General features: G+C 34.4%; 2 protein-coding genes across 2 annotated transcripts; both read right to left on the bottom strand.

Annotated features, from left to right (window-relative positions):
- Positions 1–138: 138 nt before the first annotated feature.
- LOC143572701 (uncharacterized) lies at positions 139–4,909 on the bottom strand. Its single transcript, XM_077057780.1, has 11 exons — positions 4,782–4,909; positions 4,037–4,124; positions 3,661–3,954; positions 3,409–3,567; positions 3,080–3,220; positions 2,936–2,992; positions 2,702–2,840; positions 2,531–2,635; positions 2,251–2,441; positions 619–660; positions 139–486 (listed from the first exon to the last, which is right to left on the bottom strand). The coding sequence occupies exons 1-11, from the start codon at positions 4,901–4,903 to the stop codon at positions 325–327; spliced, it is 1,500 nt and encodes a 499-aa protein (XP_076913895.1). The 5' UTR covers positions 4,904–4,909; the 3' UTR covers positions 139–324.
- Positions 4,910–6,649: 1,740 nt separating this feature from the next.
- On the bottom strand, positions 6,650–9,111 carry LOC143572702 (ferritin-3, chloroplastic-like). The gene is made up of 8 exons (XM_077057781.1): positions 8,834–9,111; positions 8,009–8,092; positions 7,857–7,917; positions 7,687–7,774; positions 7,504–7,565; positions 7,344–7,409; positions 7,208–7,271; positions 6,650–6,823 (listed from the first exon to the last, which is right to left on the bottom strand). The coding sequence occupies exons 1-8, from the start codon at positions 9,097–9,099 to the stop codon at positions 6,789–6,791; spliced, it is 726 nt and encodes a 241-aa protein (XP_076913896.1). The 5' UTR covers positions 9,100–9,111; the 3' UTR covers positions 6,650–6,788.
- Between the last annotated feature and the right edge of the window lie 6,362 nt (positions 9,112–15,473).

Genomic DNA, 15,473 nt, shown 5'->3' with positions numbered 1-15,473 from the left:
TGGTCAGATAGAACAAGGCATTCTTTTTGTGCAATATTTTTTGTTTAGACCAGAATCTATACTTTATATTCTTTATGATAATTTTTATATAAGTTCAAGATTTCTTGTTTTCCATTTCTGTTAGATATAAAATGAGCCAAAAAAGGTTCGCATTAAAAACAATCAAAAACCCTAACAAGAGACTGAAACAAAAGTACTAGCAAATGAAAGCTTTCTGTTGCTAAAAACATGAACCAAATTGTTCTACAAACTATACTGATTTAGGCGTACAGGCACTGTCCTGCACGCGGGTTTTGGAAGTTAAGAAGTGGTGAACTGTTCTATTTATAGCTCTACTTTTGGAGGCACCTTATCCTTGCTCTTTCCAGACAAAATCCAGCTCAGCATTTCAAATAATTGGGTCGTGTATGACTTGCGTGGTTTTTCCACGCAGGCATTACATAGGTTATCATAGCTGTGCTTCAAGTGGACAGCTGCTATTTTTTCCTGGAGAAGAAAAGGTAAACAGTTATCCAACATACAAAACAAAATTGACAAACCAGAAGAGAGATATACACACACATATATATATACAGACATATATCTATCTCTGTGAGCGATTTAATGGGAGTAAAGTACCTTCAAAACTTGGAATGGACAGAAATCAGTACCCCCACATCCCTGTTGACAAGAGAATACATAGTATCAACAAAGAGAATGAACACTAGAAGCTTGATTAAAATATGAAGTTTCTAAGAGAAATTAGCTGCAAAAAAAGGACTAGTTAAGAGAACCTGATATTATTGCATTTACAACAAAATTTTCTGAAATAACTAATATTACAGTCTGTATTTGGGTATTCAATAGAATGCCCATCCACTATATCCTGAAAACACACCTAGCAGTAGCCCTATATTGATAACAGTTACAGCCGCCACTAACCATAAGACACAAAAAGCCTGTCCTGCCTAAACTAGTCTAAAACAGCCTAAAGCATGTTTAAACCTGGCCGGCAGGCAACTTTGATTACCAAGATACTAACTACTAAAATCATGTGGATAACAAAATATGATAACCACTCTCCAAAACATGCCCATTATTCTGACGACCATATTCGTTCCAGCATCATTCCTCCATCGCTATCTAAAATCATACAGCAAGTGGCTTTCAGCAACCAAATAAGGATATTCTCTAATGAAGACAATGGTGTGTTTAACTGCAATCATGATATCTTCACTCCCCGTGTATAGAAGAACATGCATGGGACTTCCTCAGCAAGCAATGTATTTCACCTCTGATTTGACCTTTTTAGAAGAAATTAATTCATGCACTTCAACTTTCTTCTTTGATTCGGCTTCTGCCTCTGGTGAAGAACTCAATGTTAAGATGAGGCAGGGGTACTTCTTCAAAAACACTACTCAGGTCAGCATATAAGGTTATTCATTAAAATGACACCTTAACTTATTATTCTAGCTAGAGACTCAGATTAGGGAGGTATGCACCAACGATTGGTTTATCAACATCAACAGGAGTTTACCTGGGCTTGGTTCAAATAGTCATCATCTTTGTTAAGGCTTACAAAACCGATTTGAGCAAAAATACTCCACTGAGCCAATCTTGGACTCGTGAAGTTTACTTTGACCAGTATTTTTAGAATTACTAAGTCAATAACTATTCCTGGAATTGTGATGCCATTTGACTTTGATTTGTCTCTAATGATGAACTTGTACCCAAGGCTGGATTAGAACTAGGTGATGGTAACAGATCAAGGATTCGTGATAGACTGATTACTGATTTTGAGAGACAAAGATCTAACCGGATTGTTAAACAAATATCGACTTAATTAAGCATACACAGACAACACATGAAAACAACTTACAAACTGAAATCAATAGCTGATTTAGTTGCAATCTTCAGTTATACAGTGTAATGACACAGAAACCCAACCCCCGAAGATAACTTTTGAACCCCGAAACAGAAAATGAGCCCACTATGGCCCAATAAAACTTAGAAGCAAAGCCTTATGACTTGGATCGAAACTGAATCAGCTAACCAACAAAAAACCAAATAACTCGATCGACTAAAGATCAGACTAATCGGTATGGTGGATGTATGAAGGCTCCATTACTACGAAAATATAACTAGGAATTAGTTCTTTGCATTTGTAATGATCTCTATTTATATAAAACATCAGGATAAATTTTGAAACTAACTCAAAACGCCAACACATATGCATTATCTCTAATTCTCTATAACAGAGAGAATACTTACAGCCATTGATATTGGTTTTTCGTTGTGTAGCACTTGCACAAAGTATTTATTCGTGTCATTTCCCGAACAGCTATATAAAACTAAAACATTATTCCCAGCAAATGGAGCCACCGTGCTGCCCCTCCATGTTCTTTTCTGTGGCGGTTTTTGGGGAGACTCCAACGGCTCTTCTCTTTGAATTTTGTCAAACTCTAAACACAATATCAAACAATTAAATATTAAAAAACAGACTTTAGCAAAATACATATTAAATCTTTAATTAAAAAGAGAAAACATTCACCAGATCCTTCAAGAAAGAGCCCAATCAAACATGAAAAAGGAACCAATGTCTCTGCATGAGCAAACCGTAATCTTGCCTTCTCATAACTACCAGGTGCATATCCTTCTGAAATATAGAGTTAATTACTTTAATATAATATTCAATGTCAAATGTTAACCTTTTTAATATTACCTTCTTTTGCTTTAATGGCCGTCTCCATGGACATAATGACATCATTCAACAACGGTACTCCCATTCGATAATTTAGTGAGTTACCATAACCCTTTACGATAAACATTTCCAGATCATCCGTCCATTCTAGCAATTTTATCTGCACATGCACATGTTACACATTTAGCTATCATTTTCATACATATAACTAATAATTACTTGCGTTATCATAATTCAGAACGAGTACAAATTTACCTCATCGTTACTGAAAAGACCACAGGCTTGATCAGTTTTGTCCAGCAAAGATGCTTCCTGCAAATTTTAATACCCCAGAAAAAAATCCTAAATAAATAATAATGTAAACTTCTATTGCACGAGACTCAAGAAACAGTAATTTACCTGCTTGCATAGAAACCAAAGTGTGGAAGTATCCTTTATTGTGAAATTAAGTTCATAACGTGCTGCTAATGAACGGGTAATTTCATCTAATACAGGCTCTTTAAGCTTATAAACAGCTGGTTCCTGTCGTTTCCTATAAACCTGCAACACAAAGGCATTATTTATGATAACAAAACAACATTATTATTATAGTAATGACTTCGATCTTTCACCAAAAACGGTTCACGAGGTTGTACACATTAAAAATAAACTTTTTAGCTAAAAAATTGTTGACCCGTTTGTGGATAATATACAACTCGATTGACCCGTCTATAGCAATAATTATGTACCTTGTAGTTTTGACAACAATCATGAAATCTCAGCATGATATCACTTGCACGACTTTCACTCAAAATCGCGAAAGCTCGATGATTTCCGGCTCCAAGATTCCCTCTCCCGCTAAACATCCCCATACCAAAAGCTACAGCACTAGCCGACGCGCGGGGAATCTATGCCATGATTAAAAAAGGATATTAAACTATTAACTTTTAAAAACTGAAACACCTTTAGAATTATATGGCTATAAACTATGAACCCCGAACCTGTGATGCCCGTATCTGATATATGTCCGGGTGATAATCATCACTAAACAATTGTTGAAACCGTTCTCTGATTCGGATTCCAAGATGATACATTTCCTCTTCTCCATGGATTATTAGCTCTCCGCCTTTGACTTTCCCCTTCCATGGAGAACTCCATGTCGACAACCATGAAGGAAGATTCTCCAAAGAAGAACCTTTTTGTTTTGCATTTTGGATAAGGGATTTTAATTGAGTGGATAATATTTCCAAATCTTTCATTCGTTTCTTGGTAGGTGCACGTGTTCCATGTCTTGCCTGCAAATATCACAACTTTCATCGTTTATTGCCAGTGATTCATTGTGCAGCATGCTATAAACAAATTAGATAATGGAAATACCACAAGATTTAGGTGGATTGGGTGACACTGGTCGGGAATTTTTGAAGATTCAAATGCGTTTTCTTTGATGTCTTTTGAGGCCTGGTATCTGCAACCGAAACATAAACCATTTGCTAAGCTTTACATCAACCAATCAGAATTCGATCATTCATGAAAGAATGTTGTTCAACTCTGTTGTGCACTTATAATAACATGAACACAGATTTATATAAACTAAATGTAATGTTTATAATGTTGGGTTTGTGGACGCCTGGCATCGGTTTGGGCCCGATAACTCTTTATTAGAGTGCGATTATGTTTCTTGTTCCCTAAGCTAGAAACCCTAGACTAGTCTCTATATTGTAATCATTGTACTGGTAATCTCTCACCAAGAGAGTAAAGAGCATAAAGACATTCCTAGTTGCAGCCCGTGGATCGAACCTTGTAAATGCTTGTGTTTCTGCATTTTGATTGTGTGTGTGTTTACTCTGAAATGAAAATCATTCAAATTCCTAATCTTATTATTATTATTTTTATTATTCCCAAATTAGAAAAAAGCAAAATATAATAAAAATATCATGAGTGCCCTAACTGAATATCTGTAATCTCCTTCTTACTATGATTTGTATCGAATGTCTAACCGCCAATCCTATACAAAAATCGCTCGTAAAATTGATCATGAGAAATTATTAACATTAATAAAAGAAAAGAAAAGAAAAGAAAAGAAAAGCTAATTAAAAGAAAGGATGAGAAGTTTATGAATAACCTTGTTACGGTAGAGAGGTGTTGACGAACGTCAAAGGTTTCTTCTTCAGCGATTGAAGAATTAAATGCGAGGCAATGCAAAATCAGTAGGATAAAAAGTAGTGTCTTCTTCTTCTTCGCCATGTGATTGTGATTGTGATTGTGATTGTGATTGTGACATACACACAAAGTGGACGGAAGTGGAGGAACAATACAAAGTGTTTCTGGGTTCTTTGGCTTTTGCTTTTGCTTTTGCTTTATACGAATCACTCGACCAATTGTAATTTCACTTTTACCTTTTATTTATATGTTTTCAGTGAATTTTTTTTATGTTAAAAATGGCAACCCCCACATTGTCTAATGTTAACTAAACATTTTTTATAATGACGAGTCTTAAACTTATACCCCTTACGATAGTTAGATTTTATCAATTAGGGGACACACAAATCTTCACATATCACGACTTCAGTGCCAGGCCAAGATCCCATATATGGCTTAGCGTACGTTTAGTGCATGATCTCGGTAGGAGTCTGAATTTAAAAAAAAAAGTTTATATTTATATAAAGCTTCATTCTTTTTAATATTACTAGGTAAATTGGGTTGATAAGAAACTAATAATGGCCTAAGAAAGAGCAAAATCATTAAACAATCTAACAATATATTATGGCCTTATGGGTCTAAACAATGAAGTAATGAATTTATAAATATATCCTACTAATGTGTTTCATTGGGCTTTCTAATTGTCTTGGGCAGTGAAGGTTCTATGCGACTTCACGTTGTATTCGTCTATCCACAACTACCAGATTATACACCCAATTAATCATAAATACTATCAATACAATTGGTGTGATTTATTGTTGTATGTCAAGTGCGACGAGGGGCAACTAACCTATTTCTAGATTTTAAAGTAAAACTTTAATGAAAAGCTTTTTAGTTGATAATTGATAGTGGTAAACTAAATATATTTCTTTTAAACAGATTAGCTAAACTTTTATAGTTTTCAAAGTTAAAATATTTTTTGCATGCTTGATTTTAACATTTTACAATCCAATTTTCAAACAATCATTAAAAAAGTAGAGAGCTATGATTTGATATCTTACCCTTCAAACAGTCATTTGACGAATTCTCAAACGGTTGTTTTAAGAGTAGGAAAGTTATGATTTGATATCCTAACCTTTTAAATGGCCATTTGACAAATCGTTATCATTATGATTTATATAGTTATGAGATAAAAAGGTTACTTATTTTGATGTGATGCATGCCTTAAGTTTATAATACATGTAATAGTGGCATGCCATTGAGATGTAACATGTACCTACAAAGTGTTATGTGTTTGAGGGGATAATGTAAATTTCACTAAGAAACTAGCAACATGGATCACTTCAAATTCAAATAAAGATATACTTGTTCGATTGGAAAATTGCATCAAATGAAACATCACCAACCGTAAAACAATTTAACTTTACATCCTCATCAGCCAAAAACAATTTAGCGTGCTCCTCTATCCGCGATTCATACTCGGACCAGAAATAAGTGCAATACCACATTTTTGCTTATCAGTCAACAAACAACCATCTGATAAACAATTAATATCCCTCTCAAAGTTGTTATAATAACTTTGTTGCATCCACCATTTCAAACCAGGTTCTTGTTAATATTAGATAAATTGCATATCATATGCTGTTAAAAAGATGCCTACTTCCATGAGGCATACAAGAAATGAACATCCTCTTGTCAACCAAGTTGTAATTATGTTCTTCAACAAACTAATAAATATGTGTATTACCATCAACTCATCAAGTGTTGCAAAGCCATACTATGAGCATGAGCCAGATAAATATGTTGTAATTATGAGCCAGAAATAACCGGCAATACCATCACCAAAACCAGACCAGGTTTGCTTCATTACACAAGATAAACACACAATAGAACCCACAACATTTCACATACCATTTATAACAAAGTTATAAATAACCACTAACATAGCAAATATAATCAACAAAACATTCCTCTATCAAGCAGCAACACCTTAATTCAAGAGCATCTGATCGAAGTGCCAAACACCTGAAATTTGAATAAAGTTACCACTTTTAGCAGGTAAAATCAAAAGGATCAAATGGATCAACAGCTCAAAAATCATTTTACGCAAAAGATTAGAATTTAAAGAACTAACATAACTTTTGTCACATTTTTTGACACGCTAACTGCTAAGTCGCTAACTATATATCAAGAAAACTTGGGGCAAATTTCTTTCCGGCCAAACCCAATCCAAACCGTTTCAGCCCATACAAAAATTACCAGTCTTGACCCATTACCAAACCCACCCACTATTCCAAATCCAAATTTTAGTAACTACCATATTAACACCTCAAATTACAAAGCACTTTGTGACCTACACATTTATAAATAAAATGAGAAAACTGAAATTTGAGTTTTTGAATATTATACCATGCCCTTTGCCAACTCTTCTCAGTTGAGCAACATACTCGGATATTTTCTTGATTGCTTCAACCTTTTCATAAAAAAATACACATCAGTATCATTCTAAACAACGGTTATATTAGAAGTAAAACTCAATATTCACCTGTTCACCAAGAAACTCGCTTTCTACAAAATCAACCAATTGCACATCATTGTTCCTGCTGGCTACCTGTTTACATCACAAATTTGCATCATAAACTTGAGTCTAGTTGTGATTATATAAACAATATTAATGAATACAAAAGGCAACAAGTATGTCACACCTCATGAAGGTTTAGGAGTTTCTCATTTGTCAACTTCTCCAATGACAACGCAAGCTCCATGGCTACAATCAGGTGCAGTTAAGTATAGTTAACAACTGGATCATAACTTAAAGCAGTTGACTATGACTATTCAAACTAGACTAAAATCATCCAATCAGGGATATACGAAAGTACAAAACTTACCATACAATGCATCTCCTTTTTCCTCATGGTCAAACTCAGACAATGGCATTATAATTGATTGCAACTTCACCTTCCCGCCTCGCTTGTTCTGAACATTTTAAAAAAATTATAACACTTTCAACCGTTTTCAAATATAAAACTAAAGACGGCTGATAAAAATGATCAAACACCTGGTATTCCATGAATTTTTCAGCGTGTTCCCTTTCCTCTTCGCTAGACTCTTTAAAGAACCTATAAAGGTTAATTTGTTATAGTTAATTATCGAATAAACTAGATTATTATGAGAAATGTGTAGATTTATAAAACAGTAGTGGTAACTTACTTGGCTAAGCCCTTGAGAGCAACATTGTCCCTATCAAAGTAGGCATACATAGCATGGTACACATAGGATACATTATACTCAACACTGAAAACAGAACAAAAAATTTCATCAGTTGTAATTAAACAAAAGCCCAAAACCACATATGACAAGAAACATAACTTGATATCCCAATCAAATCAAACAAAAAAAGAAAACATTTAACATAAAAGAAGAGCCTTCACTGATATCTAAAGAAGTGTGTATAAAGTCAAATCAATATTTTATCATGAGGTGTTGACCCTAAGGGTGCAAACAAATCGAGCTGTTTGAGGTCGGATCAGAATAAAAAGCTCAAAACAAGGTTTGATGAGTTCGAGCCCGAGCCTGAGCCTCAAATAAAGCTCGTTTTGTTATCAAGCCCGAGCTCTTGAGTAAAGTTTTCGCTCCTTTAAGGAGCTAGATGAGCTCTAGCCGAGCTTAGGCTTGATTAAGGTTTTTCCCGAAACATATAAAAAATAACTAAAGTCATATATAAACTAATTAATAAATAACAAACGAGACAAGCCCGATCTTGAAAAAACAACTCACGAGCCGAACTAAAGCCTAGTCAATCTCGATGGCTCGTTTACACACCAAATTGGCCCAGTAGATTTTGAGCTAGAGCTTTTATCATACACCTGGTGGGCAGTTTTATGCTTCACTCAAATTTCTAATTTTAAAACACAGTAACTCAATTTTCACATGCCAAATACAGTAAACAGTAAAATATTCACACTAAATAAACAAATTAACAGTATTATAAACAAAAAAACATATCCAATTAAAACAAAAATAAAAATAACTGACTTGATCTGTTCATTAATGGAAGCTTCAGAGTCATCAGCATAATTCTGACGAGCAAGAGACTGGTGATGAAGAGAAGGAACAAGATTAAGCTCTTTCTTGACCTCCTCAAAGGGTTCAAACACAACCCCAGTAAGCGGACGATGGTTCGAAGACCCACCTTTCACCGCCGCACAAACAGAAGAAGATGAAAACAGAGTACGGTTAGAGTTATCGCCGGCGGTGGGTCCGGTTAAGATAGTGGGAGTTAAAGGGGCTCTGAGAAACATGATTGATTTAATAAGAGGGGTTTCAGTTTCTGATTAGAGAAGATGAAGAGGGGGGTGTATTTGTAGAGATGAGAGTGGATCTGTGGCCGTTGAGTGGGGTGAGGTAGTGGCGTGTGGTTGCCTTGTGCCATATCTGGATTTGGAGTTTAGTGACTCCATGATGGTGACCAGTAACTACTGTTTATTTTATTAATTATTAGTAACTATATTGGTTTAACTATAGATATAGAAATACTTTTCAATATTGATCACTTAACTTTATTAAGTTGTGACTTACGACTTTGAAACTACTATCAATCATCCTTTAGATTTTTAGTCAAAATAGACGGATCTTTCTACTTTTGTATGTATGATTTGACCCGTAATCTTGATCATCTTGCTTTTCACAACCACCTTGAACATCATTTTAGCCTTGATCTTCGGGAACTCCTTTTGATCCAAAGTTGTGTTCTTTCGGTTCTCACGAACTCGACCACCTCTGTGACCTTGTCCCCGACTATTAGCTCAGTCGTATGAACTCGCATATCCACTCCCCGCGATTTTAGTTGTCTAACCAAGCCAACATTAGTCTTCCTTGATTTTCTTAGAAAGCAATCCGTGTAACTAGATCTTCTGATCTGAGCAAACAAGCAGAACCTAGAACAAGGTCTTGAAAAGATACGGGCAAATATTCCAGGTGATTTATTATAAGATAAAATATAACTAAGCTGTTTATATGTTTTAAAAATTTTAATACCAATGGGAACGATTCGAAGGGTAAAAAGATGTTGGCAAGTGATATGACCTTATGAGATAGATACAGTTGCCATCGAACTAATGTTGTTCCAAAAAAAATTAATAAATTGATTAAGATGTAGTAGCATGTCATAATTTTTTAAAATATAGAAAACTTGTATGGAATAGTAAAATAAAAATAATTATTAGACGACAAAGTCCCTAACGTCTCATGGTACAATGGTGTCGTGCCTGTCAAAGAAAAAAACATAAACACATGCTTGGTTGCTAAAATTAATTCATTAAAACCTTAACATATGTAACTTTTAAAAAAAGATCCATCGTCTGGTATGGAACTTATCATATGATAACAAAAAAGGGAACATAGTCATTGTCTACATAGAAAAGTAAGATAAAATATTAGTGTTCAATATTGTCTTGTTTACGTGTCCGCTTATGATACAAAAATGGAAAATGAAGAGAGTTTATTTTTTGAAAGGGAGCCAAATTATAAGAGTTAATCATTTGGTGGCTGAAAAACTTTTTTTTTTCAAAAGAAGGTTACTCGGGAAGATTGAAATATAGGGGTGTAGGTAGTGTTGTAAAAACTTTTGTAGGTATGAGGTATATCTCCTTCATGTGTAATAGCGGAGACTGCAAAAAGTAATGCCCCTTCATTTGTAATGGCGGAAGTAAAACGTCTTGCCGTTTACAAGTAATTTTATTAGCAAACAATCTTCTATTGAAATCTTGAAGAAAAGTTTAGGATAGTGAAGTTGTAAAGGAAAAATAATAAAGAGGGCACTGGTCAAATCGTATGGAGGGTTCAAAAACATAAGTTCTCATTGTATGCAAAGTCCTCTTTACCTTTTCAAACTCACCGCCATTACAAATAAAGGGGAGTTACTTTTCAGAGTCCCATCATTACAAATGGATGAGGGATATCTCGTACCTACAAAAACTCTTATGATCTTTGAACACTATCTGACACTCCTATATTTTCAAAACTCCACTCTACTACAAAGGAAGGTAACCCCCTTTAAAAAAAAGTATCCAACTCCCAAGTGATATAACTCGTAATTTAACCCCCTTTCAAAAAAAAAATTCAAATGAAGACAATGGTTAGTTAATTTATAAGCTAAACATTATTAATTTGAAACTTAACCACGCTAATTTTAACGTGATTCTAGATGCGTTATTTTTATTTTGATTTTTAAATTTAATAATGATGTAAAAAAACTAAAGTAGAAGTGAATACGCTATTCATTCAATATAGAAATGTAGAAATGTAATACGTTACATGCACGATTAAAAGCATAAATATCATAATCATCCTCAGTCCATTTCTCAATTATTACTTTATCTGTACGTTAAGTAAAAGTATTAGTAATGTCCACTACTTCAAACACCGGCTCAAGGGGCTTGATTGAGCCCGTTTTCATAATGACATTTTCAGCCCTTTTCCATACTTTAGTTGAGATTCCCTCTCTTCGTCCTCTTTAGTTAGAGGAAGGAATGTATAGTTAGTGTTGTATGGAGGAAGAACTCTATCAAATACAATCCCTTTACCCTTTTTATCTTTCCACTTTAATTGGGTCTCAATCATGTTTTCAACTACCTTACTAGAAACATCAAATTTCTTAAAGTATAAATATGCATTTTCAAATTTGATTTTTAAAATGTTTAGTTCGGCAGTAAGTTTAGCAATTTTGGCTTTGGTATCTAGATAAACACAACATTTTGCACTTAGGCCATTTTTAAGTTTAGCTATATCCTTTGACTAAGCATATATCTTTCCTTTATAGATCTTTTCATTCTTTTTAAGTGTATTACTTTCACGTTTGATATCCTCTATTTTCCTAACCAATTTGCTATTGTGAATTCTGTAAAGTCCTACTTTATAAACACAAGTAGGAGTGTAGAGCTGTAAGGCCCCGTTCCTAGTACCCTACTTTGGTGTTGGATTTACTCATTTACACATATCTAAATATAAGAGTTAATTAAAACTTTCGCGGAATAAAAAAAGTCAACCATTCGTTATACAAAACATTCAAATCTTGTCTTTTAAACATAACATAAAATATCTTATTAAAATATCATGACTAATCTTCTTCGGATGCCAGCTTCTTCTGATCATGCCATGTGTCTCCCTCAAGCTAGCTTCTTCAACCTATTTGTCACACCCCGACCAAAGGCTGCAGAACATGCCGAGGTGCAACGGATTGCTCAAGAACACAAGACACTAAACTGACAATATTTAAACAACTCATTCATTTCATTCAATCATCAAAAGTAACACAACTCGTTCATACAAAATAACACAAAATACAAGAAATAAATTGTTCATTCTTCTAATAACCTAAACGGTCTCAAAATAAGATAGTGTCTTTAAACTTCAATTAACCAATAATCAAACCTATAAAAATGCATAAAATATATTTTGACAACACGAATGTTGGTGAGCAATTCCATAGTTTTGAGTATATTTAATATGAGGCAAAATCCAAAACTCGTATATGAGACTATAAATAAAAGCAACAATTGCGGTATATAAATCATAAATAAATGAGGATCATTTCTAATTGATAACAACCAACATACTCGGATAATGAGGCCCTATTCTACTCGTACAAGGCTAAAATAGTTAAGGGTGCGTATGCTCATACTTATTGAGGCTCAACAACAACATCAAAATAAAAACTCGTGCACGTAAAGCACATGAAACATATAACACACAATCGGGCAAATTTTCTAAGTATCATACACCCTAGAGTTTGTGGTTTGAGAATCTAGTATCTTAAATCATTATTGTTTTGAATATGTATGCATGTTACCCCCAAAGTATAAAAGTGAAAACGGGGGATGAAATGTACTCACGTGAAATAAGTAACTTGGAGGATTAGTTTGCGATAAAACGAAAAGGTAAGTTCAACGAGCAAGACCTAGATTGAGAGGGTCTTGAGTTAGTAGGTGGTCTTAAAAGATTTAAAGTAAAGTAGCATGACTAGTAAGATAAATAATTAAAGTTTGAGGGTTAAAATGTAAATACATAAGAAATTAAAGTAATGGTTTTTGAAAAGTAAGTTTACTCAAAACCGGGTTTCGTTATTCTATTCATTAGTTTTACTTAACCTTTGTTAAGTAATTATTTGGGTATAATTGCGATATTGCAAGACCCTTTGTTAAATAGATACTAAAACGAGATTTTTCGAGTGTTCGGATTTGTCGATTCGAGTCTTGATAATTGGCCAATCCCGAAGCCGATATTCCAAAGTGATAAATGTTATGATATAACTCAATGACATCAAAAGAAACTTAACCAAGTATGTAGTTCTATTAGAAAGAACATCAACGTCCGTTAAGCGAGTGTTGGCTTTGTCGGTCCAAACTTGTTATAAGATCAAGTTGGATCCGAAACACCAAGTATTTTGAGAAAATAATTAAATTAGTTTATAATATAGTTTTAAGGAAAAATATCAGATTCGGTGGCCTGAAACACAACTAGCGTGTCTTAAGCGAGTGAACTCGGTTTAGTTCGGTCTTGGTTCGGTCCTTGACTCGGAATAAGACCGAGGATGGTTACCACATATCCAATACTATAGAACTTATTAAAATAAACTTGGAAATGATACTACTAAAGTCTTACATACAACATTTTAATAATAAAGTAGTTAAACAAAAGTTCAGTTTTGGTTCGGTCATTGACTCGGAATGAAACCGAGGATGGTTACCACATACCCAAATACCATTGTGCTATTAAAATGATTTGGAAACTAAAATAACTAGAAACTAAACAATAATAATAAGCTTAAACAAATTTAAAGTGTTAACAAGGACTATAATAGTCCTCCATGTAGTCTTGCCTTATAATAGAAATACACATAATCCGACCATGGCCGAAGAAGGGAAAGCTAAGGAAACAAGGGAATACATTTTAAACAAACTATAATAACAAGCTTTAATTACCAAGAACTAGTTAGAATCAAATATTAGCTTTAGTTTGACCTTGAGAAGTCAAATTATCAAGTGTTTGAAAGAAGAGACTTAGAACTTAGATGGAGAGTGTTTGAGGTGAATGAGCAACCAAAAATGGATGTATTGGACTTGTTTTTATAGGGGAAGAGTGTAAGAGTTATCCATAATGTCACTATCAAGGAATGCATGCACTTTGATTGGTTTAGAGGGTCAAACAAGGTGCAAAACAAACAAAAACGAGCTGATGCAATCTGCAGACCCATGTAGGCGCTATGCGACCACCACAACTGTCACACCCCGACTTAGGGCCTTGAAGTGGGACCAATAGTTGGTACCTGTTTTGTAAATATATTAGAGTTTATGGTTTGATTTTAGTGGAAGAATCTAGGTTGATTTAAAATATTAATTTGCATTGAAAATTTACTTGGAAATTAAATACCCAAATATTCGTTTAAAAATACGTGTTTATATTACAAGGATTTTAATATCAAAATGTAAGCCATCTTGTAACGCACTTCTAACTCCATGACGATTCCAATCATTGCTACTTCTTATAAGTACTTAATTACCTGTATTGGGTTGGAAAAATACGTCAGCTATGTGCTGGTGAACACGTATGACTCCAAAATAATTAAATCACAGTTACAATACAAACATAGTTTTCTGTACAAGATCAACAGAAGTATTTATACTTCCGGGATTTGTACCACTACCCTACACACACAAAAGTGTTCCTCGAGCCACATAGCCCCTAATGGAGAACTAGTTATGACTGTTATCCCGCGACCACGTAGCCTTTGAATGTTTAGGCTGAATAGTTATGTATGGATCCAGACACATGTGTAATCGGCCCGAGTTGCTTTTATTTTCTACTTTGTATTATAACGTTTTATAGATCACATAATCTCATGTAAACGTTGACTAACTCTTTAAGACAAACAACTCGTTCATCTTATATAATATAAATATATTTTTACTGTTTGTTAGGTTAACGTATTCACATGTACCATTGTCGCGTTTGAAACCTTTCTTGATTGAGAATGACATTAACCTATACACAAAGAGGTTTTGTATAAATATTTGAATGGTATTTCTTGATTATGCTATTTCTCTTAAGCTTAACCTTGATAAAGCTTACAACTTTATTTGTGAATGAAAACACTTTGTTTTATGTGACGTTTGATATTGCATGCTTTGGCTTAATAGGTTCTAACACGTTGGTGAGTTTCTCCAGATAAGTAAATGGGTCCCGTGGTTGATTGAGATTTATACGAATTACTTTTCCTTAGGCAAGAAACTCACTACTTGCACAGACTTCGAGAAAACGGAACGTCGCAATTATGCAAGAATGGAGTGCATAGACGGCCGTCGTGTATCGCGGTGCCGCAATTATGCAAGAATGCCACGTAGTGACACGTGACATGTCAAAACGTACCACGTGTTGACACGTGGTTGGACACGTGTACCGGTTGCTTAATGAGGTCTTCGCGTATCGCGATAGTCCTATGGTTTAAGCCATCGCGTATCGCTACGCCGCCATAATATTGTTTTGTATGCAAGTCCATCGCGTTACGCAATGGGCCTATGATTACCTCGTCGCGTATCGCGATGTGTTAGAAGTTTAAAAAATTTTCATTTTAAGTCCCTAGACTTAAGAGATAAACATTTTTGGCTAAATTCTATGA

The sequence above is a fragment of the Bidens hawaiensis genome, unplaced genomic scaffold (genome assembly GCF_021521415.1).
Source record: "Bidens hawaiensis isolate Kalapana, Puna unplaced genomic scaffold, B.hawaiensis_p1.1 tig00025994_1, whole genome shotgun sequence".
Classification (NCBI taxonomy): domain Eukaryota; kingdom Viridiplantae; phylum Streptophyta; class Magnoliopsida; order Asterales; family Asteraceae; genus Bidens; species Bidens hawaiensis.
Note: the sequence above shows the minus strand (reverse complement) of the source record. Positions and strands in the feature narration are given on the sequence as shown.